Genomic DNA, 27985 nt, shown 5'->3' with positions numbered 1-27985 from the left:
ACATCCTGTTCATATCTAATTGCTGTGGCAGAGGCTCTGTTGGTTGCAGTCGGCTACGCTCTGAGGGCTCACCAAAAACATCCACAAACTGTTTCCTCTCTCAATTGAGAGACAGGAGGGAAAAACTTCCTTACAGCCGAGGTTCAGCTTTCCTGTTTCTGTTGCTCGCGAGTCCGATATCTGCCGAAGAACAGGGACAGCAGAGAAGATTTCCTTGGAATCTACCAACCTTCCTAGACTCCTTGGAGATAACAGCATTTTTGGTGTTCCTCCGAATTTGCTTTGGCAGCGGATTAGCTTTTGTGGTGGGATGTTTTGAAGCTGGAGAACTACACAATTTTGGAGCTTCTGCTGCTCAACTCTTATATGTGGGCATTAGTCTCTTGTCACAGCTGTGCTCCAGAAGGATGAAGTGCCCTTCAACGTTATCAGACAATGCTATTGTCTAAGAAGGCGGCATTCTCAACCTTGTTCGCAAATCAAGACTTGGAAAATATGCAATCCTTTCAGCTTGTCATCAGCTCGGCTCTACTCAAAGTGCAGGAAGGTGAATAAAGCACAGTTTGGCAACACGGCATTGTGGAAGTATCGATCCTATTTTTTCATATGGATTACGTTTCCTGGCCTATCATTTCTTTGTGCAATCAGACATACCTTAGAATCTGACTTTGAGAATGAATGGTGATGTTCTCTAGCCATCCATAACAGTGTCCTGTGCTTACGTTCCACCTGAAGTACCTGAATGCACTACGATTGACTGGGACTCTTCCATCTTCTACAAAGAGTGTCTACCCGCAGTGGAGGACAGTCAGATATGACTGTCCAGAAACTGGTAGCCACAGCTGTGTTAGTAGCTCTGGTCTCCCTTATCCTCAACAATGCTGCTGCTTTCACCCCCAACTGGGTGTACCAGACCTTGGAGGATGGGCGCAAGCGCAGTGTGGGATTGTGGAAGATGTGTTGGCTGTCAGAGAAGGGGAAAGGTGGCGCCAGCACAAGTGCCAGGCATGGGCAAGGGGCAGAGCAAGAATGTGAACCTTTAGGCTGGGGCACAGAGCCCGCTGGGTTCCAGGAATCTCGTAGCACAGTCAAACGTAAGTCTTCCTTCTCGCCCTCACTCTTACCTTTATGTTTCAAGACTGCCCCACTAAAATGTTAGCATGCAACACACAGCAGAACACAATTCACAGAAGAGGTCTCAAGAAACCACAGCACCTCTGGTGTTCAACCCTTTTATGACTGAGCCATGATATGAGAAATAATTCAGAGATGTCCCATATCGTGGCCATCTGAAAAGGGTTAAAAACCAAAGGTGTTGCAGATTCCTGATTCCCGATACCTTCCTGATATCATTCTGGGAAACAAAAGGATTTAAATCAGGCATGGGGTGTTAGGAATTGTGGGAGTTGAAGTCCAAAACACCTGGAGGGCTCAAGTGTGCCCATGTCTAATTTAAAAGCTTGACAAGAGAGCAGTTTGAAGCTGAAGGGATTTTAAAAACTCTCATCTTCAATCTGTCTGCAGATCTTCTGCTCCAGATAAAGGCCTCGTTGGTTGTGCCTTGTTTATTTTTTAAGTTTGTGCATAATTCACTGTGATATATATCTTGACCTTTTTGTGCTGTTTCCAGTTTGCTAGACAGCAATATTTTGCAAAAATTGTGAGCACGTGGCCTCTGAACAGGTCGATTCAGATTAGTTGTCACATTGAGGCCATTTCACTCATTTGTTTTTTCCCATATTAGAACACAAAACGGGGACTTTGGGGGGGGGGGGGAACAGGGATTTGATGCACTAATTCAGCACCCATATGTCAACACTCATACATGTCTGGCTCTTGCAAACTGCATGCAGAGATTACTGTCCATAAATTGTATCTGCCTGTATCTCCAAGTATTTATATCTATTCCATGCACAAAGACCAACTGCTGATCAGGAAAATGCTGCAGGAAAAACAAGTTCCCTTCCCCATGGTGCTAATTTGGGAGTGCTTGCAGCTAATGCAAATCTCAACATTCTTGTCTTTTCAGCCCCGTTGTACTGTGTATACCACCAGGGCCGTAGCCAGAAATTTTTTTTGGGGAGGGTTGAAAATTGCCTCCTAGCTCACACTGAAGCAAACATAGCAGGCTTCAATAGCCTGCAGCTTTGCCCCTGTCAACCACCTACACCAAGTTTGGCCTCCTTAATGAGAGCATTCAACACTCCTCCCCCCCCCACCCCCGCAAACTTGGTTGCTTCGCTACATCGGCTATTGCTGCAAGTAATGACAGTGTGAATAAATTGTCAACATTTGCTCAAGATAATGCTTGCAGTTCTGGAGGGACTCTTAATTTTTTGCGTCTCATAGACTTAGCATGGGGATTTGGTTAACAAGTTAAAATTCATGAGTAAACCAAATTTGTTTTTAACCTGAAAATTTGGGGGGGGGGGTGTTGAACCCCCCAACCCACCCACTCCCACCCCCCGGCTACAGGCCTGTATACCACTTGCAGAGCTAAGGATGGAAGGATGGATCCAGTCATCACATTCACTTACTATTGAAAGAAAAAGTACTATTTTCTCTACTTTTTTCTCCATTTCATTCCAGAAAGAAAACACTGATCATGGTAGTAGGATCTGTGCCAGTGTTCCCAAACCTATCCCTCTGTGAATGTTTTGGGTTACAACCCTGATTCTTTTTTTAGGTTAATAGTTTATAATAGTGGCTTCTTATTTCCTAAAATGGGATCAGGAGAGTTACTGGCAATTACTTTTTGAATCAAACCGCAATTAGAGCAACAAGGAAACTTCTATTCAGTAGGGCACTGTAGCTTTGTGTGTAGCTATAAAGAAAAAGAAACTGGAAGCTTAGAAAGACATGAAAGTGGACAATGGAGGCCCCTTCCACACAGCTGTATAAAATCCACAGTGAACTGGATTATATGGCAGTGTGGACTCAAATAACCCAGTTCAAAGCAGATATTGTGGATTTTCTGCTTTGATATTCTGGGTTATATGGCTATGTGGAAGGGCCCAGAGAAAGCAAGATAGTGGAAGTCTAGGAGCATCTTGGAGACATAAAACTTCTCCTTAGGGAATTTGATATGTGATTAACAGATCTTCTATTCTGTAGGAATGCCTGCTCATCATCATAATCATCACCAACAACATTATTTATATCCCGCCGTTCTCCCCATAGGAACTCAAAGCAGCTTTTTTTTTTGTAATGTCAGGAGCGACCTGAGAAACTGCAAGTCGCTTCTGGTGTGAGAGAATTGGCCATCTGCAAGGACGTTGCCCAGGGGATGCCTGGATGATTTGATATTTTATCATCCTTGTGGGAGGCTTTTCTCATGTCCCCGCATGAGGAGCTGGAGCTGATAGAGGGAGCTCATCCGCCTCTCCCCGGATTTGAACCTGTGACCTGTCGGTCTTCAGTCCTGCCGGCACAGGGGTTTAACCCATTGCACCACCGGGGGCTCCCTCAAAGCAGCTAACAAACACATAATGCAATAAAAATTTAAAACAAATCCAATACATTTAAAAAAAGCAATTGAATATTAGTGTGTGGAAATAAAAGTTAAAATACAATTAAAATACAATCAATACAATGAAAGTTACATTTTAAATTCACCATCACCCCAAAATCCCACCCACAACCTCCCCAGCAGCGAGCCCTTCATCCTCCCGCAAAGGCCTGATAGCAAAGAAAGGTCTCAACGTGCTTGCAGAAGGCAAGCAGAGATGGGGCCTTTTGGGTCTCTCTTGAGAGGGAGTTGCTGGGAGCTGCCAAAAAGGGTCCTCTCCCTTGTTCCCAACAAAGATGCCTGAGAGGTGGTGGGACAGGGAGGAAATCCTCCCCAGGTTATTCTAAATTTCTAACAGGTTAGTAGAGAGAGGTACCATCCTTCAAATAACCTGGACCTAAGCCATATATCTCAATTTATGCTCTGATGATGTATTTGTAAATACCAGATATTAAAAGGGGGTTCATCAGCTTTTAGTACTCTCTTCTTCAAAGAAAATAAAAATATGGCTTATGGCATCCATGTCTCACCTCTCAGACAACCGAGAAGCATTCAGTATTCCATTATGTAACTATTATGTAACGATCAAGGTGATGGCACTCATAGTGGAGTGCTTTGTTATGCCACAATGACCCCTCTTTGCCAAATGGTGGTCGTAGGGGGCTTAATGAGATAATACTCACTAGAAAAGGCAATAATTCCTGGTAAGGTAGAAGGGGTAGGAAAAGAGGAAAATGGCATTCCAGACGAACCGACTCAGGGAAGCCTTGGCAGTTTTTCATTCATGGGTTCACCATAAATTGAAGTCACCATTAATATCATGGATTTGGCTGGACATTTTGGTGATGGAGGGGTTCTGGGAGTTGGCAGTCCAAAAATGTCTTTTCCAACTTATCTATGGCCCCATTTAGATTGCCATATAATGCAGTTTCAAACTGCATTGTAAGGTTGGTGTAGACCTATATAACTGTATTATATGAGTCTACACTAGTGGTTCCCAACCTGTGGTCCATGGATCACCAGTGGTCCGCAAGAACTAGAATATGGTCTGCAGCCTCATCATTACTACACCATTGTAACGAGAGCGACTAGTCTCGCAAAACCCTCTTATAGTGCCGAGGCTTATTAAATATGGTTTTCTGTGGGCGAGTAGATGGTGACTACTGGATGGCATACGTCCTGTATCAGAAACTAGAGTTGATGTGGTCTATCCAATGCAATTTTCTGAATCAGCATCCCAAATAACCAAACAGAATTTAAAGTTGACAAAAAACTGATTCATAACCCTTTTGGTACTAATGTAGGAAAGTGGTCTCTGGTCAAGTGGTCCCTGGTTAAAAAAAATGTTGGGAACCATAGTCTACACAGACCATATATTATATGGCAGTGTGGTATAGATGGGGCCTCAGTTTGAACTCTTGCTCTACTCATTAAAATGGCTGCATATCTGAGAAGTTGCCAGCTGTGGCTCTCCAGATGTTTTCAGAATAGAACTTTGATAATCCCTCATCATTGGCTCTAATGGCTAAGGTCTGATGGATAGATAGATAGATAGATAGATAGATGAATAGATAGATGATAGATAGATAGATATAACCATATCCATATCGATATTTGCCCAACTCTGGCATAGCCTGGGATATAAAGAAGCATAATGATTAACAGTCACATGAAACACACTGAATGGGTTTGACAAAAACAAATGTAGTATGTTTTAGATGTCTGGTGGTAGTACTTGACAAAAACACTGAGTAGCTCTATAAAACTAAGGTTCTAACTTTTGACTATTCATATAAGAAGAGATTATATATGAAAGAGAGAGAGAGCAGCAACATGATATGATGGTGTGTTAACACAGTGGTGCTTATGAATCCAAGAGAGAGAGGAAGGAAGAGGCTGAAAACAGGAAATAAATCAATTTAAAAGAAAAAAAATAGGAAAACGCAGAGCTTATTTCTGGGAACATAATCCAGTGTAAACTGATTTCTAGTAAATAGGCATGGTGGACAAATATATCTTCAAACACGTAAAACAGTATGAAGAGAGAAGCCAAGCACAAATAAAACATACCTAAACTAATGCTATTAATTTTAAAATATTTATATTTATAACTATAAATATTAAGTGCATTCAGTAAACATCATATAAGGTACTATGAAAAGCAAAAATTCCACAAGTTGCTGGATTTTAAACAGAGGCTGGATGGCCATCTGTCAGGGGTGATTTGAATGCAATATTCCTGCTTCTCGGCAGGGGGTTGGACTGGATGGTCCATGAGGTCTCTTCCAACTCTTTGATTCTATGATTCTATGATTTGGTTAACAAATTGAGATAATTCCTATAGATAAAAAATTAGTAATAGCAATGAATATCTCCCTGGTTTGAAAGTTTTTACATTCCAAATGAGGGAGATGAATTTAAGGTCAATACGTATTTTTGTCAACTTGCTACAAAGTCTTAGAAAGGTGAAATATGGACTCATTGTGAGGAAAAATGATATGTATTGAGTCCACTTTGGAGTACTGGAAGAATATAACTCTAGATCTGATACAGATCGGATCTGATCCATGCTTTTGGAGCTGTCCTGTTACTCAGCTTTATTGGGAAAGTGTTTATGATGACTTACACCTGGAGTGTGCACAGCACACCTCTCTAGAGGGATGGAATCCTGCTTTTATCATTTCTACCCATAAAACCAATGATAAGCAAGGAATGCTGGGATTTGAAGGACGACAATCTCTGGAGGACCATTACTTTGCAACTGTGACATACATGTTATAACCTGGAGGGTTATACCTTTTTTTAGAATACCCTTTGAGATACTGTCTATAACACTGAACTAGTTATGTTCAGGAAAATCCAAATGTTCTTGCTATTAGACAGTAGTTCTTTGAGGATCTGGATTTTGCATGAATAGGTTAAGTAAGGATTTAATGACTATTAGGAACAAGAAATCCTGAGGAGTGAGGTTTAATGGGCCTTAAGAAGCATTGCTAACAACAAGGCAGCAGGAGACAGTGGGATCCCACCTGAACTGTTTAAAATCTTGAAAGATGATGCTGTCAAGGTGATGCATGCCATATGCCAGCAAATATAGAAAACACAAGAATGGCCATCAGACTGGAAAAAAATCAACTTATATCCTCATACCAAAAAGGGAAATGTTAAAAATGCTCAAACTTTCATATAGTGGCACTTATTTCACATGTCAGTAAAGTAATGCTCAAGTTCCTACAAGGAAGACTCCAACAATACATGGAGCGAGAGTTGCCAGATGTACAAGCTGGGTTTAGAAAAGGCAGAGGAACAAGAGACCAAATTGCCAATATCCGCTGGAGTTTCAGAAAAGCATCTACTTCTGCTTCATTGACAATTCTAAAGCCTTTGACTGTGTGCATCATAATAAATTGTGGCAAGTTCTTGGTGGTATGGGGATACCAAATCATCTTGTCTCTCTCCTGAGGAATCTGTATAACAACTGAGTAGCAACAGTAAGAACTGACCATGGAACAACAGACTGGTTCAAGACTGAGAAAGGCATATGGCAGGGTTGTATACTCTCACCCAACTTATTCAACTTGTATGAAGAACACATCATCAATGTGTGGGGCTTGACAAATGCAAGGCTGGGGTTAAAATTGCTGGAAGAAACATTAGCAACCTTAGATATGCAGATGATACCACTTTGATGGCTGAAAGTGAGCTGAGGAGTCTTCTAATCAAGGTGAAAGAAGAAAGTGCAGAACCTGGGTTGCAGTTAAACATAAAAAAATCCCAAGATTCTGGCAACCAGACTGATTGATAACTGGCAAATAGAGGGAGAAAATGTGGAGGCAGTGAAAGACTTTGTATTTCTAGGTGTGAAAATTACTGCAGATGCAGACTGCAGCCAGGAAATCAGAAGACGTTTACTTCTTGAGAGGAGAGCAATGACCAATCTTGATAAAATAGTGAAGAGTAGAAACATCACACTGGCAACGAAGATACACATAGTTAAAGCAATGGTATTCCCCGTAGTAACCTACGGTCGCTTTTCAGTCGCTTCCGACTCTTCATGCCTTCATGGACCAACCCACACCAGAGCTCCCTGTCGGCCGTCACCACCCCCAGCTCCTTCAGAGTCAAGCCAGTCACTTGGGATCCTTGAAGTGACTGGCTTGACTCTGAAGGAGCTGGGGGTGGTGACGGCCGACAGGGAGCTCTGGTGTGGGTTGGTCCATGAAGGCACGAAGAGTCGGAAGCGACTGAAAGAATAAACATCACAAGGAACAAGTTTGTTTGGTGACATTTTTCTAGTATATGTATTGCCAAAGAACATTTTTGTAAGTGAAGCTGTTCTATTTTGTATTGGGATAATCAATTTGTATCCACTTCATTAAAAATGTGTGTTTTTTGGGAAATGCCTTTAAATAACATAAATACTCAAATGTGCTCTGAGAGAGAAAACATTGAGAGGAAGGACAAAAAATGAAATAATAAAAAAATAAAAAAATTATGATTTGTAAAGACAGCACATGCTTCTTGCAATGACAGGTAACTCCTTTGGCTTCTCAATTAATATAATGCACTTTTACCTTTCATTGTTACAGTGCAATTCGATATGATGCGGGCCTGTAACGTGATTGCCACAGTCGCTTTGACAGCTGGTCAGCTTCTCTTCGTAATGGGCCTGGTTGAACTGCCCATTATTTCTCAAGATACACAATGGTGGGAAGAAGCCACCGCTGCCGTCTTTCAGCTTGCCAGTAAGTAATTTATTTTGCAGGTTTAGAAGTGCTTCTCTGTTCAAGAGTTTTTCAAAAGTTTCATGTGAAACCAAACCAACAGGTCTGTAGTTCTGGACTTGTAAGAGATCCTGATCATTTTTCATGATTGATGTAATTTTGCTTCTTGCCATGTCTCTGGGATATGCTTTTTTTAGTATCTCATTCAAAACTTTGTGGAGGGGTAGAGCAATTTCATATGCTACTGCTTTATAATAGATTGCAGTGAAGCCATCTGGTCCTGGTGCCTTATCTAATTTCAAACCCTTGATCACCATTGTCACTTTGTGTATTGTTAATGGGTTGTTTAACTATTTGTGTTCCTCCTCAGAGATGGCTAGTTTTTAATTTATCCTGTTTAAAAAGGATTCCTAGATTGGGGAAGTCTGTGGATGTCTTTTATCTGGATTTCAGCAAAGCATTTGATAAGGTTAACCAGTGATAGTCTTGTTAGCAAACTGACAAAATATGGAATAGATGACAACATCATATGGATTCTTAATTGGTTGAAAAACCATACTCAAAGAGTTGTCATCAGTAGCAGTGCTTCAAACTGAATGAGAGAATTATAGAATCATAGAATTGGAAGAGACTTTGTGGACCATCCAGTCCAACCCCCAGCCAAGAAGCAGGAAAATCGCATTCAAAGCACCCCCAACAGATGGTCATCCAGCCTCTGTTTTAAAGCCTCCAGAGAAGAAACCTCCACCAACCTCCAGAGGAGTGAGTTCCACTGCTGAACAGCTTTCAAAGTGAGGAAGTTCTTCCTAACGTTCAGGTGGAATCTCCTGTCCTGTAGTTTGAAGTCATTGTTCTGTGTCCTAGTCTCCAGGGCAGCAGAAGACAATCTCACTCCCTCCTCCCTATGACTTCCCCTCACATCTTGATACATGGCCCTCATAATGTCTCCTCTCAGCCTTCTCTTCAGCAGGCTAAGCATGCCCAGCTCTTCATATCTCTTCTCACGGGGCTTGTTCTCCAGACCCATAATCATTTTAGTTGCTCTCCTCTGGACACATTCCGGCTTGTCAACATCTCCCTTAAATTGCGGTGGAAACATTGGAAACACTATTCCAGGTTTGATCTGACCAAGGCAGAATATAGGGGTAGCATGACTTCCCTGAATCTAGACCAGGAGTGCTCAAACTAAGGCCCGGCGGCCAGATACAGCCCTCCAAGGTCATTTACCTGGCCATCACTCAGAGTCAACCTAAGTCTGAAATGACTTGAAAACACACAACAACAACAATAATAACAACAATCCTATCTCATCAGCCAAAAGCTTTCTACACTTCCCATTGAAATATTAATAAGTTTATATTTGTTAAAATTGTTCTTCATTTTAATTATTGTGTTGTTTTTAAGTTTTTTTGCACTACAAATAAGATATGTGCAGTGTGCATAGGTATTCATTCATGCCTTTTTCAAATTATAGTCCAGCCCTCCAACAGTTTGAGGATGACCTGACCCTCTGTTTAAAACGTTTGAGGACCCCTGATCTAGACACTAGACACTTATTTATGCAGGCCAAAATTCCATTGGCTTTTTTATCCACCGCATGACATTGTTGGCTCCTGTTCATCTTCCTGTCCATGAGAACTCCAAAATCTTTTTCACATATACTGCTGTCAAGCAAGGCGCTCCCCATTCTGTATCTTTGTATTTTATTTTTTTCTGCCTAAGTGGAGTATTTTGCTAAATCATTTTGAATTCTGTTTCTGTCTTTTGAAGTATTCAAGTAATTATCTGCTGTAGGGCTCTGTCCAGCAGCTGACACTCTTTAATATTTTTATCAATAGGGTGGAGAGAATTCTTATCAAATCTGCAGATGATACAAAACTGGGAGGGGCAGCTAACACAATGCAAGACGAGAACAGAATTCAAAGAGACTATGATAAAAAAAGAGCTGAAGTTAACAAAACAAAATTAAACAGAGGTGCACGCAACATTCTACATTTGTGCCACAAAATCCAAATGCATAGGTATGGGGCAAGGGCCACTTGGCCCAGCAGGAATACATGTGAAAGGTTTTGTTGGGATTACTGTTGGTTATAAGATGAACATGAATCAGAAGTGTGGTGCTGCAGCAAAGAAAGTCATTTATAGAATAACAGTTTGCTTGCCTGTAAGTATGATTCTCTGAATGGTCATCTGTGCCCTCAGAAATAGGTTTTGTATCCATCCGTGTGAGACACAGAGATCGAGAATAAGATACGGTTACTTACCTGTAGTGTGGATACCTATGACCTCACAGAAATGGATGCAAAATATATCTGTATGATGCAGAGACCATATGTAGCTAAATGGTGCAGATACAGAGAAGAACAGAAACTGGCAAGTCAAGGGAAGTAATAGTTACTCTATATTCTCCTATGATCCGGCCTCTTCCAGAGGATTGTGTTCAATTGTGGGCAACTCATTTTAAGAAGGATATACACAAGCTGAAATGAATTCGGAGAAATGCAATGAGAATGATAAGAGGAATGGAAAACACACAAGGAGAGATTGAGGAACCTGAACATTTTCAAGTTGGTGAAGACAAGACTGAGAGGTGACAGTATTGCACTCTTTTAATATTTCACAGGCTGAGACAAAGAGGAAGGTGTAGGCCAATAATTTTCAACCGGTGGATCCCCAGGTGTTTTGGCCAACAACTCCTAGAAATCACAGCCAGTTTATCAGCTGTTCGGATTTCTGGAAGTTGAAGGCCAAAACATCTGGGGACCCACAGGTTGAGAACCACTGGTGTAGGCTTTTCTCTGTTGCCTTAAGAGGGTAGAACTAAGTCTAATGATTTCAAACTGCAGAAGGTAGATTTCAACTGAACATTAGAAAGAAAATTTTGAAAGAAAAGGCAGTTGAACATGGAAACCACTTGCAAGATGGTGAGATCTCTTACTGTAGATGTACCTGCTTTAGGTGCTCTGGATGGAAGCCTCACATTAAGTAGGAAGCTGGGCCTATTTGTACACTGGATCCCTTTTAACACTAATATTCTATGGTAATGTCTATCCCTGCTGAATGAAGTCCTGAAAATCATATGTTAACCATGTGTTTATAGAAACCATTCCCCGCTGAATAAAGTCCCAAAAAATGTAATTTAACACTGTGTCTATAGAAACCGTTCATTCACTTTAAGGACATTAAGCTGCTTGCAAATCTTGCAACCTCCCTCTATTATCCCACACTTATTTCTCTTGAAAAACAGCTTGAAGCTCTCTTCCTATTGCTCTATCCTCAGGCTGAGCAAAACCACACTCTCCTATTTTTCATCAGGACGAAATGCATTCTGGCCCCGTTTAGAACTTGTTGTTTCATTGACAAACAGTACAGAGGACAGCCGTGTGCCTTTCTTGTATCACCCTGCTAATTTTAGATTAGAGTCTTTTTGTTGTGCTACAGTCTGTTTTAAACAGAGTTGAAGAGAGAGAGACTGAAGGGCACCAGGATATCCTGACACAGGAGAAGGAAATGCCTGCTATTACCTGTTATGCAAGCTGAACCTTGAAATTTTCAGCAGCGGGAGGGGAGAGGAGAGTTGGAACGACTATTGCAAAACTAACACAATCAACTGATATAGTGTCTAGATCCAGGGAAGTAATGCTACCCCTCTATTCTGCCTTGGTCAGACCACACCTGGAATTACACTGTGTCCAATTCTGGGCACTGCAATTGAAGGGAGATGTTGACTCTAAGCTGGAATGTGTCCAGAGGAGGGTGACTCAAATGATCAAGGGTCTGAAGTGCAAGTCCTATGAGGAGCAGCTTAAAGAGATGGACATGTTTAGCCTGCAGCAGAGAAGGCTGAGAGGGGACATGATGAGGTCCATGTATAAAGATGTGAGGAGAAGTCATAGAGAAGGAGGGAGCAAGCTAGTTTTCTGCTGCCCTGGAGACTAGGACACAGAACAATGGCTTCAAACTACTGGAAAGGAGATTCTACTTGAACATTAGGAAGAATTTTCTAAGTGGGTCATAGAGCTGCGCAGCAGTGGAACTCTCTGCCTAGGGGTTTTGTGGAGGTTCCTTCTTTGTAGGCTTTCAAACAGAGGCTGAATGCCATCTGTCGGGGGTTCTTTGAATGCAATTTTCCTGCTTCTTGGCAGAAACAGGTTGGACTGGATGGCCCATGAGGTCTCTTCCAACTCTAGGATTCTATGATCATTTTCTTCTTAGGATGAGCCTCTTCTTTTAACAGTCAAATTAATTAATCAAAGAAAGAAGGTTGCAAGGCATCACTTCTCATGCTAACTAATATAACTCTTTCCTTTATAAAACTTTAAAATATATAAGAAATATGATTCCAGCTCATTGGTTCTCAACCTGGGGTCCCCAGATGTTTTTGGCCTACAACTCCCAGAAATCCTAGCCAGTTTACCAGCTGTTAGGATTTCTGGGAATTGAAGGCCAAAAAAATCTGGGGACACCAGGTTGAGAACCACTGCTCCAGCTTCTCTCTCTATGTGATAGTTGCATATTTTACATCAGGAAATTGTCAGTTATATAAATATCAAGTTTACAGACATTTTTGGAATTACTATTCTAACTTTAAAGCAATTTCACCATCATCAAAAGGGAGATATGCACGCTTTTAGAGAGACCAGAGCATCATTACCTCAGACACATTAACTTTGATAAAGGGGCATCTTTTTTAAAAAAGAAAAAGAAATCAAACAAAATAGGAAGCGGAGAGGAAGGAAAAAGAAGAGGAAGGAAAACTGCTTTGGCAGCTGTATTGGGATTCATACAGCTCTGGAACTACACAGCATTACATCTTACAGGAAAGAACTGTTTGCTTTGGAAGAATATTGTGGTGAGAATGCAAGCAGGTTTCTTCACAGGGAGTTTTGCACTCATAAATTTTACTCTACAAGGTTCAAGATAATGCTGTCAAGGTGATGCATGCTATATGCCAGCAAATATGGAAAACACAAGGATGGCCATCAGACTGGAAAAAAATCAACTTATATCCCCATACCAAAAAGGGAAATGCGAAAGACTGCTCAAACTTCCGTACAGTGGCCCTTATTTCTCATGCCAGTAAGGTAATGCTCAAGATCCTGCAAGGAAGACTCCAGCAATACATGGAGTGAGAGTTGCCAGATGCTCAAGCTGGGTTTAGAAAAGGGAACGAGAGACCAGATTGCCAGTATCTGCTGGATAATGGAGAAAGGCAGGGAGTTTCAGAAAAACATCTATGTTTGCTTCATTGACTATTGTAAAGCCTTTGACTGTGTGGATCATAATAAATTGTGACAAGTTCTTGAGGGGATGGGCATATCAAGCCACCTTGTCTCTCTCCTGAGGAATCTGTACAAGGACCAAGTAGCAGCAGTAAGAACTGACCACGGAACAGGAGACTGGTTCAAGATTGGGAAAGGTGTACGGCAAGGCTGCATACTCTCACCCAACCTTTTTAACTTGTATGCAGAACACATCATGCGATGTGCGGGGCTTGATGAATGCAAGGCTGGGGTGAAAATTGCTGGAAGAAACATTAACAACCTCAGATATTCAGATGACACCACTCTGATGGCCGAAAGCGAGGAGGAGCTGAGGAGCCTTCTAATCAAGGTGAAAGAAGAAAGCGCAAAAGCTGGGTTGCAGCTAAATATAAAAAAACCAAGATTATGGCAACAAGAATGATTGACAACTGGAAAATAGAGGGAGAAAATGTGGAGGCCATGACAGACTTTGTATTTCTAGGTGCTATGATTACTGCAGATGCAGACTGTGGCCAGGAAATCAGAAGACGCTTACTTCTTGGGAGGTAAAAGGAAGAGGGGCCAACCAAGGGCAAGATGAATGGATAGCATCCTTGAAGTGACTGGACTGACCTTGAAGGAGCTGGGGGTGGTGACGGCCAACAGGGAGCTCTGGCGTGGGCTGGTCCATGAGATCCATGAGATCACAAAGAGTCGGAGACCACTGAATGAATGAATAACAAATATTTGAATATGCTGTAGTAATTTTTTCATTTTAAACATACATGAGCAGTTACCAGGAAGAATCAAGCTGTGCTCATATTCTAGGAAAACTTTAAATATAAACACATTTTATTACCATTATCTTTGTTATTCAAGAATCAAACATAGTTCTGTAAAGAGCACTGGGGCTGGGTTCTAATTTTATCATGCTTAGACCAGACCCAATGAAATTAATGAGGTTTATGTTAATCATGACCAACTTGAATTCCATTAGGCCCAGTGAGTTTGACTATTTCAAGAAGATATTCCAGACATCTTGGAGTGTTTAAACTAAGAGTTTCAAATGCACCACACCTGCTATAACCTTGTATGAACAATGCTGAGTTGACATGTCCTGCAAAGAACTGTTCCTCAAACTGTAAAACATGACAGGCATTGATCCACATTGGGAAACAATGAGAAGTCTCATCCTCTCTCACCAGTGCTGTTGGTTAAGCTCCCATAATAAAATAATAAAACTTTATTTATACCCTGCCACCATCTCCCCGAAGGGACTCGGGGCAGTGCCACACATAAAATAAACTTACATAAGCAAAAACAAACAAACAAACAATAAGATTACAAAATTACAATTGCAAAGACAACAATGCATGTAACATCACATAATAAAATTTAAAATTTATAAAACACATAGTGCCTGTGGATAAAACTGGCTGTCTTCAATAATCGAGCAAAATGCCAGAGTGAACAACCAGTCCTCACATGCCACCACTGAAATCTAATCAAGGTCAAAGGTCCATTTAAAAAGCCATGTTTTTAGGCTAGACCGAAAGATTTGGAGAGTGGGGGCTAACTTAATCTCTCTAGGGAGGGCATTCCAGAGCTGGGGAGCCACCACTGAGAAGGCTCTCTCTCTTGTCCTCACCAACCGTGCTTGAGATAGTGATGGGACCAAGAGAAGGGCCTCCCCGGCAGATTTCAGAGATCGCACTGGTTTATATAAAGAGATGCAGTCTCGAAGATAGGTTGGACCTGAAGTGTATAGGGCTTTATAGGTGATAACTTGCACTTTGAATTGGCCCCAGACACTTGTCGGAAGCCAATGGAGCTGGTTTAATAGGGGCGTGGTATGCTCCCTATAGCTAGCCCCTATTAGTAGTCTGGCTGCCAACCTTTGCATTAACTCCAGTTTCTGAGCCATCTTCAAAGACAGCCCCATGTGCAGTGCATTACAGTAATCCATTCTGGATGTAACTAAGGCATGGACCACCATGCCAAGTCAGGCTTTTTGAGGTACGGTCACAGCTGGTGTACAAGTTTAACTGTGCAAAGGCCCTCTAGACCACCACCGATACCTGAGCTTCAAACGTTAGCGCTGAGTCCAGGAAGACCCCCCCGACTACGGATCTGTGTCTCCAGGGGGAGTCGAGCACAGGCTGCCACCCTATACCCCGATCAGCCTCGCGACTGACCAGGAGGACCTCTATCTTGTCTGGATTAAGCCTCAGTTTGTTGACCCTCATCCAGTCCATCACAGCTGCCAAGCAGAGTAATTTACAGAGGCAGAGTAATGTGCAATGTGTAGGACCAAGGCAATTTGCCATCAAACTGAGTTTCTGTTCTTTCTTGAATGTGGACAGAACTGCCTCAGGCTTTGCTGATGTCATATACAGGCTTACTAAGTTCAGACACTAAAGTTCATGAGAGCTAGAAAAGCTTTACTTAAAACAACCAAGCAGCAACTACACCCGATTTTTGTCAGATAATGAAAACTATCACCATATATTTATAGGCAACACAATTCAAATACCATATTTACTTGAGTCTAATGCACTATCAAATCTAATAGGCACCCCAATTTTCACAGCCATGAAACCAAAAAAGTATCTCCTGCTGAATGTAATGCACAACGGCAAAAAGTGCCCTCTTTGTCATTTAGAACCCCAAAGCTTCCAGTGATGGAAAAGAAAACTTTGGGAAGCTGCAGAATGAATCTTCTTTAATTGCCATGGTTCAATGCTATGGAGTCACAGGGGCTGAAGTTGTACAAGATATTAAGCCTTCTCTGCCAAAGAATGCAGATGCCTCACCAAACTACAAATCCCAGAATCCCATAGAGTTGAGCCCTGACCATTAAATGAGAGATGAGTTCCCTCAAATCGGAGGTCCAGGTGCAACTCCTGAACAGTTTCCCCTTTGTATTGTTGAAGGCTTTCATGGTGGAATCACTGCGTTGTTCTAAGTTTTTCGGGCTGTCTGGCCATGTTCCAGAAGCATTCTCTCCTGATGTTTTGCCTGCATCTAGGGCAGGCATCCTCAGAAGTTGCCTCCCCTTTTGCTTGGATCAGCACTAAGATTACTGTATTATCAAACCTAAGGTATTCCCTGATTTTGTTAACGTAACTTAATCAAAAAAGGGAGGCATTCGATTCAAGTAAATAGGGTAATATGTAGGTTTTCATCCCTTTTTCGAGGTGCAGTCCCTCTTGGGAAGACTTTCCCCAACTGATTAATTAATCCTATCAAATCATTCCCTCTGTCCCATTCTCTCATGACACAGACATCTGCTTCCATAGTTGCCTTTTAAATCTGCCACACAACAATAAGCAATCTTAGCTGATGGGAACCTGTCCCGCAAAGCTCTACTTAAAGCAAATAAAATCAGCATATTTAAAAACAACACCCATAATCCAGTGTACATATGCAAGTCTGCGTATGCAAACAAATGAGCAGATACATGTGTAAAGAACTGAATAATCAATACGATATGCCTCAACATGGGGTAGTTAAGAACCTTGGTGGAGAGCGACTAATTAAGAAAAACAGTGAAGTGAAGTGAAAGTGTTTATGAGAAAACAGAGCCAATTTACTTTCCTAATCTGCTTTTTGTATTGTTCATGACTGGTCTATACTTGTATTTAATAATTAGATGCAAAAGAGTAAAGAAAAGTAAGGGAAACTAACATAATACATAAAGCTTTTCAAGAAACTGGGTAATATTGATGCCCGTTGTATAGGAAAGGAGGATAGTTTTGTGATTATACTCAAAAGACTTTGAGGTCAGGCATTTTGGGTTCTGTTGGTGAACCCTTGACAGATTTCCTGTATAGATATACAAGCCTCCTCACCTCAGTTTCCTCAACTCTGAAAGATGAATCACCGAATATTCAAGATATATATGAAACAGGAAGGGATCATGGGATACTTTTACACTTAAACATCTTCAAAACAGAGAGAGAATGTACTACCAAAATGTAGAACGCTCTTGCACCTGAAATATCAGAAACTTTCCTGCCATTTTACAGAAAAAGGTCAAATCCTAGATAAAACACATTTCTTGGTCATGGCAAATCAAATATTTGAGGCGATCATTTATTATACTAGTATTGTTTTTTTTAAAAAATGTTTTTATTAAGCTTTTAAATGTACATATAAAAATCTTGGGGAGGGGAGGAAAAGAGGGGGGGGGGGGATGCTGGGGTGCATTCATTCCTTCTAACATTCACATCTAGTGCCATTCACCTCTTCTTTCAACCAGGGCAGGGGAAGGGGAGTGGGGGGATAGTGGGGGTAAAAGGGGTAGAAGAACTTCCAGGTTGGTCTGTGCAGCTGGGTATGTGCGAATTCTCTTCGTAACTCGAACATTAGTCCGGGTTTTAATCTTCTTTAAGCAATGTTAATCTTTCTTTACCTTTAATTCTTTATATTCTTAAAATAATTCAGGAACCTGTCCCAGTTCGTATTTTTTTTCTTGTCATTAGTGCTTGAAAGTCTTTGTGTCAATAAATCCATGTTCATCAGGTCATAAACCTTCAGAGTCCACTGCTCTAGTGTTGGTATTTTATTAATTTTCCAAAGTTTCGCCAGTTTTATTCTGGCCGCTGTAGAGAGATAGAAAAGAATCTTGTTTTCATTGTATTCTACTTTAAGGTCTAAAATACCCAGTAGAAAGTATTCTGGTTTTAATTTGAATTTTGTATGGAGGATTTTTTCTGCTTCCTTGTGGATCTGGCGCCAGAAGGTTTTGACCTTTTTGCAACCCCACCACATATGCATAAAGTTTCCACTAGCTCTCTGACACTTCCAGCATTTCCCCTCTGTTTTCCCTTTGTTGAATTTAGCAATTTGTTCCGGTGTCAGGTACCACCTGTAGAAAAGCTTATACCAATTTTCTTTGATTTCGTTTGCATATGTGAGTTTTAATTTTCTTGACCATATTTCCTCCCATTCCTCTAATCTAATTGGTCGACCAATGTCTTTGGCCCATCTAATCATATTGTCTTTTACTTGTTCTTTTTCTGTTTCCCATGTGAGTAATTGTTGATATACTTTCCTAATGTGTTTTCTGTCCGTCTTTAGGATTTTCTCACATACTGTGTCTTCAGTTTCGAATCCCAGTTTTTTATCTGAGTTATAACTTTCTTTAATCTGATGGTATTGGAACCATGAAAGCTTGGAATCATATACTTTTAGATCTTCCTGGGATTTGAGTGTGGGTCCTGGCGGTGAGTTTTTTAATATGTCCTTATACATTAACCAGTCTTCCCTCGGGACTCCCCTAATTTGGCTGGCTTTGTTAGGTGAAAACCATAGCGGTGTTTTTTGGTAGAGTTTTATTTTGTATCTCTCCCAAATTTGTAGGAGAGGGTCTTGGACAAAGTAGTTTTTAAAACTGCTCTCTCCCTTTGCCTTTCCCCTCCACAGGTAATTATGCCATCCTTGCATTAAGTCGAAGCCTTCTAAGGCTAGCAGATTCCTTTCCTTAAGGCTTATCCAGTCTTTTACCCAGCACATGGCCGCAGCATCATGGTATAATTGCAAATTTGATAGAGCGAGGCCTCCTCTTTTCTTACTATCGCACATGTTCACAAAGCTTATTCTGTGCCTCCCTCTTTTCCATATAAAATTTGTTATGTCCTTGTGCCAGATTTTAAAAGACGTCTTTGTTTTTATTATTAGGAGTGTCTGGAAAAGATGGAGTATATCCGGTAGGATGCACATTTGGATCGCTGCCACTCTCCCCATCAGGGAGAGGTTTAATGTCTCCCATCTCTTCAGCTTTTCTCTGATTTGAGACCATTTTTGATCATAGTTGTTTTTATATAGTTGGATATTTTTTGTTGTTAATATAATCCCTAAATACTTCACTTTTTTCACTATTTTAACCTTCGTTCTTTTTTGTAATTCTTCCTCCTTCTGTTTAGGGATATTTTTAGTAAGCATTTGGGTTTTAGCTCTATTTATTTTGAAACCTGCCACTTCACTGTAGAGGTCTTTTTCTTGCCACCATTTGTTTATGGTGTTTACTGGGTCCTCTATAATGCAGACGATGTCGTCTGCAAAGGCTCGGATCTTAAAGGAGTGTTTTCCTATCCTTAAGCCCTTTAGTTCGTCATTTCTTCTTATATTGTTCAATAGTAGCTCCAGGGTTAAGATGAATATTAGGGGGGATAAAGGGCACCCCTGTCTAGTACCTTTTTCAATTCTGAACATTTTTGATAATTGACCGTTTACCACTAAGCTTGCATATTGTTCAGAATATAGCACCTCTATTGCTCCAATAAAATTGTATCCAGTGTCCATTTCTTTTAGGGTTTCCTTGGAAAAAAACCAATTGACATTATCGAACGCCTTCTCAGCGTTGAGGAAAAGAAATGCCACCTCTTTTTGTATTCTCTTCTCATAATATTCTATTGAGTCTATTATTATGCGTATATTGTCTTTTAATTGGCGCTTTGGAAGAAAACTTTTTTGTTCTTCTTCTATTCTGTCGCTTAGGATTTCTTTTAGTCTATTTCCGAGTATGTTGGTAAAAATTTTGTAGTCTAAGTTCAGAAGTGATATCGGTCTATAGTTTTTGGTTTGGGTATTGTCAGTGTTATCTTTTGGAATCAGCGTCACATTGGCATGCTTCCATGTCTCTGGGATTTTTCCTTCCTCCATCACTTTGTTCATTATTTTTTGGAGTGGAATTATTAGTTTGTCTGTGAAGGATTTATAATATGTGGCCATTAAACTGTCAGGTCCGGGCGCCTTGTTATGGGGTAGATTTTTAATTGTTCTCTTGATCTCCTCCTTTGATATCTCCTTGTTTATTATCTCCCTTTGGGCTTCTGTTATCTTTGTTATATTCTGCCTACCTAGAAACTGCATAACCTTTTCTTTTGGGATTTTGTCTTCTGCATATAATTTTTTGTAAAATTTCGTGAATTGATCTATTATTTCTGAAGTTTGATTATAAATCTTTCCTTCTTCTTCTATACGCGATATTATGCGAGAATGTTTTTTAACTGCCAGTTTTCTAGCCAGCCATCTACTTACTTTATTCGCATTTTCGAAGTAGTCCTGTCGGACGTACTTTAATTTCCTTTCCATTTCTTCTAAATTTAGGGTTGTTAACTGCTTCCTTACCACAGTAATTTGATATTGTAGTTTTTTATTAGTTGGGTTCAGTTTAAGTATTTTTTCCTTTTGTTCTAGTTCCTTCCTTAGTTTGTCTTGTTCCTCTCTTTTCTTTTTACTTAATCTGGACGAGTGTTCTATGAAAAAGCCTCTTATATAGGCTTTTGAGGCGTCCCATATTGTCTCTGATGGGGTATCCCTCTCGTTGTTAAGAGTAAAGAATTCCTTAATTAATTCTTTATATCTTTTTAAATTTTCTTCACCTTTCACTAGATGGTCTTTTAATTTCCATGCAACTGTTGTCACTGTTATCATGGGTTCTTGGATTACTACAAGTATTGGTGCATGGTCGGAGGTTAGGATTGGGAGTATCTTTAATTTGTTAACTCTGGTTGTCAGTGATTTGGAGCACCAAGCCATGTCTATCCGTAACCATATTTGGTGACAGTTCGAGAAAAAGGTGTAGTCGATATCGTTCTTATGTTGGGCTCTCCAAATATCTATCAGTTCAAATTCTTCTAATATATGGAGACATGCTTTCGGGAGTACTCCTGATTGGCGGGGAGAACTTCTTCCCCCTTTTTTTGTTTTATCCTTACAGATGTCTAGTACTCCGTTGAAGTCTCCTATTATCATCAATTCGTCATCGTCTGTTTCTAATATAAAGTTTTGTAACTTTTGGCAGAATTGAGTTTTCCCGCCATTTGGAGCATATATGTTACAGATTAAAGTATTTCGTCCCTTCATTTCAACTATTACCCCCAATATTCTTCCCTCCCCATCTTTAAATGCTAATTTGGAAGGTAGCTTATTATTCACATATGTTGCGAGCCCTCTTTTCTTTTCCAAGCAGGATGCTTGGAATAGATTTCCTAAGCTGTTTTGTTCTAGGTGTGTGACGTGTTTTTGCATGATGTGGGTCTCTTGAAGGCAAATTATCTCACATCTTTCTTTTTTTAAATGATGCCACACTCTTTTCCTTTTACTCGGGGAGTTCATTCCATTTATATTCTGGGAAATTATCCTAATTCTTTGATCCATTAAAGCCATTTATTATTACCTTATTTTCAATCTTGTGGATGTTCTTCTCAGGATCCGAGGTCAAGGTGAGGTGTTTCAGGGATTTCTTCCTAGGTCTTTTTCTCTTCTTTTTGGTCTGGTTTGTTCCTGACGGGGAGATCTCTTCACTGCTGTCATTTTTGCTAATTCCTCCTTCTATCATTGGAGTTTTGGGGACTTCTCTTGCCTCTTCCACTGGATTGTCCAGAGGTTCGTTTTGTAGTATTTTCTCCCAGAAGGTTTTGGCTTTGTCCTCTGTTGTAAGCCAATGTTTGGTGTTGTTCCAGGTGACCATCACTCCCTCTGTTTTCTCCCATCTGAACCGGACATTCCTTCTTTTCAGTTCGTCTGTCAAGAAGTGGTATTTTTCCCACCTGACCCTCCCTCTTCCCCCCCCCAGACCCTCCCCCCCACCACACCCTGCTACACCCTTCCCCCTTCCCAGACCCTTCCCCCCCTTCACAACATAACCAAGAATGTAAACTCAATAAAAATTTATTTAAAAAAAAAGAAGTGGTATTTTCTTCTTCTTTCTAGTATTGTTATTGGTATTTCTTTAAGGATCGCAATTCTGTTTCCCTTGTACATTATTGGGGATTTTGCATTCTCTCTGAGGATTTCATCCCTTATTGCTTTCCTTGTAAAGAAGACCAAGACGTCATGCAAAACTTTGTTCTTTTTCGCATAGTTGGAGTTTATCCTCAGCACCCGGTCCATGTAATTTCCTGTTATATCTGGAGTAGTCTTGCATAGAGACGATATTAGTTCCATTAATATTTCTCGGATATTTTCATTCTCCTCTTCTACTATGTTGCGGAATCTTAGTTGATGTTCTTTTTCTCTGAATTCTTGTGATTCTTTATGAAGTGTTAACGAAGAGATTGTTCCTTTCATTGTTTTTAGTTTCTTTCTTAAGTCTAGTTGTTGCTCTTTAATGTTCTCATTCTCCCTTTTAAGTTCTCTATTCTCTTGTTTCAGTCTGGTTATGTCTTCTCTCGTTTCATTCATCTCTCTCTTAAGAGCTATGTGTAGTTCTTTTTTTAGGTCTTTCTTCATCTCTTTTAGTTCTTCTTTTAGAGCTGCATTCTGTGTATCTTGTGATTCTTTTAGGTCTTTCTTCATCTATTTTAATTCTTCTTTCAATGCTGCATTCTGTGTGTTTTGGTTAGTTTGGATATTCTGTATCACTAAGTGTAATTTAGTTATTTCTGCCAGCACATCTTTGATGTTTGGTTTGGTGGGGCGTCTTTCTTATTGTTCATTTTTTTGTCTTTCTCTTTGTCTCTTTCTTGTTTTTTTTTGGGCAGACATCTCTTTTTGTAATGTTAGAGCCTCCTTGGTCCTTCTTGTTGTCTTCTTGGCTGTTTTGGGTCTTTCCTGGGTAATCTAGGTCTCTTTCTGTGCTTTTTTATGTCTTTGTACCTTTAATCTCTCTCCCCTCGATTCTCTTTTACCCTCTTTGTGCCCTCCTTCCTCTCCCACTTCTCCCTCTTGTCAGCTGAGCTCTTTTTTACTTATTATTTAATGTTCAATATTCAATTCAATATATTTAATATTTTTAAAGTTAATATGTAGCTTGTGTTTGGCCCTGTCGCTGTCTTGTCTTCTATTCCCTCTTCTCTCCATTCAGTTTGTTTGTTTATGTTGCTCTGTTCCTCTCTTGTGCTACTTCCCAGTTTCGCATTTTCTCACGAGATTTTTCTGCGCGCTTCTCTATCCTCTCCCTTTTTCTCAGTTCTTATTCAGTCTTCGGAGAGTGAGGACGCTGGGCCGTAGAGTGGAGTGGAGTAGAGGCTGGAAGACCTGATGCCAGGGAGGGGGTGGGAGGGAGACTGCAAGGCTGGGAGGCAAATTGAGATGATGGGTAGGCGAGTGGGGAAACGAGCTGGGGGCGAGGTGACTTGTCCAGGAGGGTGCCGCCGCTGCACCGCAACCCAAGCTGTGAGGCCGCGGAGGACGGAGCATGGGGGTAACTGCTTTTGCTGTCTCTTCCCCTCCTCGAGCTGCTTCCTCTTATAGCTTCTCCTCTATCTTTCCTTCGGCTCTTTTTCTTGAGTCTCTTGGGCCTCTTTGTACTCTCTGTATTCTTTAATTCTCCTTATTATCTCTTCTCTCTCCTCCCCCCCCGCGCCTTCCCATTCTTTCCCGTTCAATCACTCTCCCTCTTTCTCTTTAAGTGTTTCCAGAATTCTTCCTGGTCTCTTTGGTTTTGTCTCCCTTGTTTATTTTATTGTTCTGTTGTTCCTTTGATCTCTTAAGTTCATTAGCCTCTTCTTTTGACCTCTTTGATTTCTACACATTCGGTCTTTTAATTTATTTATTTCCCCTCGTTCTCTCCTTCCTTTCTTTCCCTTTCTTTCTCTTTCTCTTCAGAACGTTTCCTGCTTGTTGTTTTCGCTTTTTACCTTCTTTCGTCTTCTCACTGTATCTATTCTTACTTTCCCCCTATTTTCTCTTATTTTTGTAGGCTCAGACCGCCTTCCTTCTCTCTTCACTCTTTCATATCCAGTCTCGGGTGAGGTGATTTAAAATAGTGACCGGTGTTCTATTTCTGGCCTTGGCCTTTTCTTGCCTCGGCCAGAACTTCCCACTTATTGCCTCTGCCTTATGACTTCTTGGGGGACCCCCCCGAGGGGGCACTAGTCTAAGGTCTCTGCTGCCCTGTTTACATCCACTGGGCAGGGGGAGTATAACTCACCCAGAGGCTTCAAAGGGGGCAAGCTCACTGCAGGTAACCCGAGCTTGCTGCGTCCGCCATCTTGCCACTATCGGCAAGTATTATACTAGTATTGTTAAAAGTCATGTGCAAAACCCAACACAGTATTGTGTATGTATGACAAAGGAGTTATTCACACTGTTGTCTTATGTGTCTGAATCAGCTCTTAACAATAACATACAAGTTGTAGTAGGGGTTCCCAAACTAAGGGCCGCAAGCCAGGGCCTCAAATGTCATTTGCCCAGCCCCTAGACTTTATACCACCATTACCCTTGCTATTCATCTGCTATCACCACAAATCTTGACAAGGAAACTCTGTGACAGGGTCAGCCTAAGCTTGAAACAACTTGAAAACACACAACAAACTACAGTCCCCCGACCCCCTAACAGTCTAACTGACTGTGAACTGGCTCTTGCTTAAAAAGTTCAAGTAATCCAGAGGTATAGCAACCTGCAATAGCTGAGACTTGATTTTCAGAAAATTGATATTTTTCCCCCTGTGGAGGACACCTGGCATCTTTCAAGTTTTGAGAAGAATCAATTTTCCAAATAGCAAAATACATAGTATTGAATAGCTGTGGAAAATAAGGATGTATCTTCTATATTAGCTTTGGATAGCAAAGGGAAGGGTTAACATCCCTGTGGGGTTTGTTTTGCCGTCTGTGTGTGCCCCTGTTCAGAAGATTTCACCTCACTTTCTGCCCCTGTGAGTATTGCATTTTGGAAAATTTGGCTTGTTGTCAAAACAAGGATTGTGGAACAAGTTTCAGTATAGACATCTTTTCCCCATGGTAATAACTCTTCCAGGATTGGATTTCCCTTCCTTCTGTGGGGGAGATGTGCCTCACTTCCTGTTTTCTCACCCCCATTTGTAACTAGGAGTCATTTGTAAGTCAGATGTCTGTAACTCAGGGACTACTTGTATAGGTTAATCTAATTTATTTATTTGTTTGTGTCAAAAGCATTGCACAAATAAAGAAGTTTAAAACTGATAAAATGACCACAAGCAGCTAAATAGTTTTTGACCAAAAATGGGCAACGACGACTGAATTGTCTGTAGTTTTGTTAACATTTCTTCCTCTGTGCATGAAGCAGAGCATTTGGGCAAGCATACAAGATTGTGACGGCGCGTGTGGCGCCACATATATGTAGTACTGTTAGTTGCAGGATTTAAACTGTCATTTTATTCCTGTCTACCTTGTATATGTATAGTTAAATTTCATTGGTTATTATAGCTGTCAATTTATTGTTGTTGTACACCAATTGGCTTGTTTCCCCAGTTCAGTTGTTTAGGCTCCGCCCCTTCCAAGGGAGAAAGGAAAGGTATCTCTCTTACCTTTTTTACCTCAGAAAAAGACTCATTGGATGGACGTGTGCAAAGCTTGGCCCAAAGCCCCTGGTCAAGGCATTTTTTACTACCGATTCTTAGGTTCTTACCCCTGAGTCTTATACTTTATGTTCAAACCCCCTGAATGACATTGTGAAGATCTCAGGCGCCTTCATTCTGGTTCTTTGGCACCATAGGAAGGTCTTGTCCTTCAACTTAGGCCACTGAACTGGGGTTGTGGTTTGCTCTGGCATTCACAGCCATTGAGAGAGAGGGAACAGGAAAAGCTTCTCAGCTTATAACTCCTAGGACCCTGGACTTTAACATTTATAAAGTATTTTCCCTGTTGAAACATCAAGTTTGTGCCTAAGAACATGAACTCATTGTCAACAATAAACACCATTTTGAGTTACTTGTTGTGTTCTGGTCCAGTCACACAAGGTAGCAAATTCTTCTAAGTCAGTGGTTCTCAACCTGGGGTCCCCAGATGGTTTTGGCCTACAACTCCCAGAAATCCCAGCCAGTTTACCAGCTGTTAGGATTTCTGGGAGTTGAAGGCCAAAAAGATCTGGGGACCCCAGGTTGAGAACCACTGTTCTAAGTAGTGCCATGTTGCCAGGTAGTCTGTATTTTGTGTAGTGATCTTTTTAAAAATTTTAATAGGTAATTGTTTAATTTGCTTATATATGTATGTATATGTGACAAGGCATCGAATTGTGCCTTCCTTTGTAAGCCGCCCTGAGTCCCCCCCCGGGGGTGAGAAGGGCGGGGTAAAAGTGACGGAAATAAAATTGATCTACCACCTCCACTTCCGAGTCTGTTCAATGATTTCCAAGTTGCCCATTCTTTGTTTGCTCCTGTAGGAAGAGCCTATTGGGGGGCCATCTAGTTGGAACTGCCCGATTTTGCTGCCCACAGGGATATTCTTGCTGTTGCTGGAGGAACATTTAGAGCAGTGATTCCCAACCTGTTGTCCATGGATCAACAGTGGTCTGCAAGAACTAAAATATGGTCCATGGCCTCAGCACTGCTACACCGTTGCAACAAGAGCAACTGGTCTCGCAAAACCCTCTTATAGTGCCAATGCAATGGGGATGTTGGGAGGGAAGAGGCTGACTACCCAAGAAAGGTGCGACAACAAGCCTCCTGGCTGCTGCTTCTCCTCCTCCCTCCCCCCCCCCCCCCGCAGCAGAGCTGCCTGGAAGTGGGGGTGCCTTGGTGTCTTCATTTTTAGGCCTGTTCCTAGGGTTATTTGGAGTGCTGATTCATAACATTACATTGGAGAGTGGTTACATTGACTACTGAGTGGTATATGTTCTGTATCGAAAACTAGAGCTGATTTGGTCTATCCAATGCAATTTTCTCAATCAGCACCCCAAATAACCAAACTGAATCTAAAGTTGACCAAAAACTGTTATGTAACCCTTTTGGTACTAATGTTGGAGAGTGGTCCCTGGTCAAAGTGGTCCCTAGTTAAGTAGTCCCTGGTCAAAAAACGGTTGGGAACCACTGATTTAAAGGAATAGTGGTTCTCATGAAACTTTTCCTTGATTTGAGTCTACTGGGAGGAGGCTGACAGACATACAGTGGGTGGCTTTCACAGTGTTATTTCTCTCACAATTACAGTTAATTATAGTTATTTATAAACAACATAACCTATATGTACTTTAGTTTAGCATCATTTCTTCTGCTCCTCAAACCAGTTCCATTGTAACTTAAACTTCTGTTGTATCATCCTGAATCAAAATAGGAAATTTTTCCATGTTTTATTGGTCTGTTTTAGATGTTTTTCAATATGATAGGACTGTCACTAACCTAGAATGCTATTGCTTTTTAAAAAAGGTTTTGTCCTGGTCATTGGGCTGGTCACTTTCTACCGCATAGGACCCTACAAAACGCTGTCCTGGTCCTGTTACCTGAACATTGGGGCTTGCCTTTTGGCCACCCTGACTGCGGCCATTCTCATATGGAACATCCTTCACAGACGGGAGGACTGCATGGCACCCAGGGTCATCGTGATCAGCCGCACCTTGACCGCCCGCTTCCAGCGAGGTCTGGACAATGACTATGTTGAGTCACCATGTTGAGAATGTGTGGTGGGCAGAAAGGAAAATGCTCCGGAGAAGATTTTAAAAATTGATTTCTTTCTATAAATATGCCACTTTATTTAAATCCTCAGGAAAACCACGACATTTACATGTCTATTAAAGAAGCCCAGTATTATTATTTGGATGGGCTACATCTATATATAATATGCCTCTGGTGTACAGTGTAAAATACTAA

The 27985-nt window shown here is 41.0% G+C and overlaps 1 protein-coding gene across 1 annotated transcript; it reads left to right on the top strand.

Annotated features, from left to right (window-relative positions):
* LOC137095138 (transmembrane protein 204-like) lies at positions 1-27954 on the top strand. Its single transcript, XM_067461437.1, has 3 exons — positions 1-1094; positions 8098-8253; positions 27545-27954. The coding sequence occupies exons 1-3, from the start codon at positions 815-817 to the stop codon at positions 27787-27789; spliced, it is 681 nt and encodes a 226-aa protein (XP_067317538.1). The 5' UTR covers positions 1-814; the 3' UTR covers positions 27790-27954.
* Positions 27955-27985: the final 31 nt, after the last annotated feature.

This window comes from Anolis sagrei, chromosome Y, assembly GCF_037176765.1.
Source record: "Anolis sagrei isolate rAnoSag1 chromosome Y, rAnoSag1.mat, whole genome shotgun sequence".
Lineage (NCBI taxonomy): Eukaryota > Metazoa > Chordata > Lepidosauria > Squamata > Dactyloidae > Anolis > Anolis sagrei.
The sequence above is the reverse complement of the archived record's forward strand: the minus strand, read 5'-3'. Positions and strand labels throughout refer to the sequence as shown.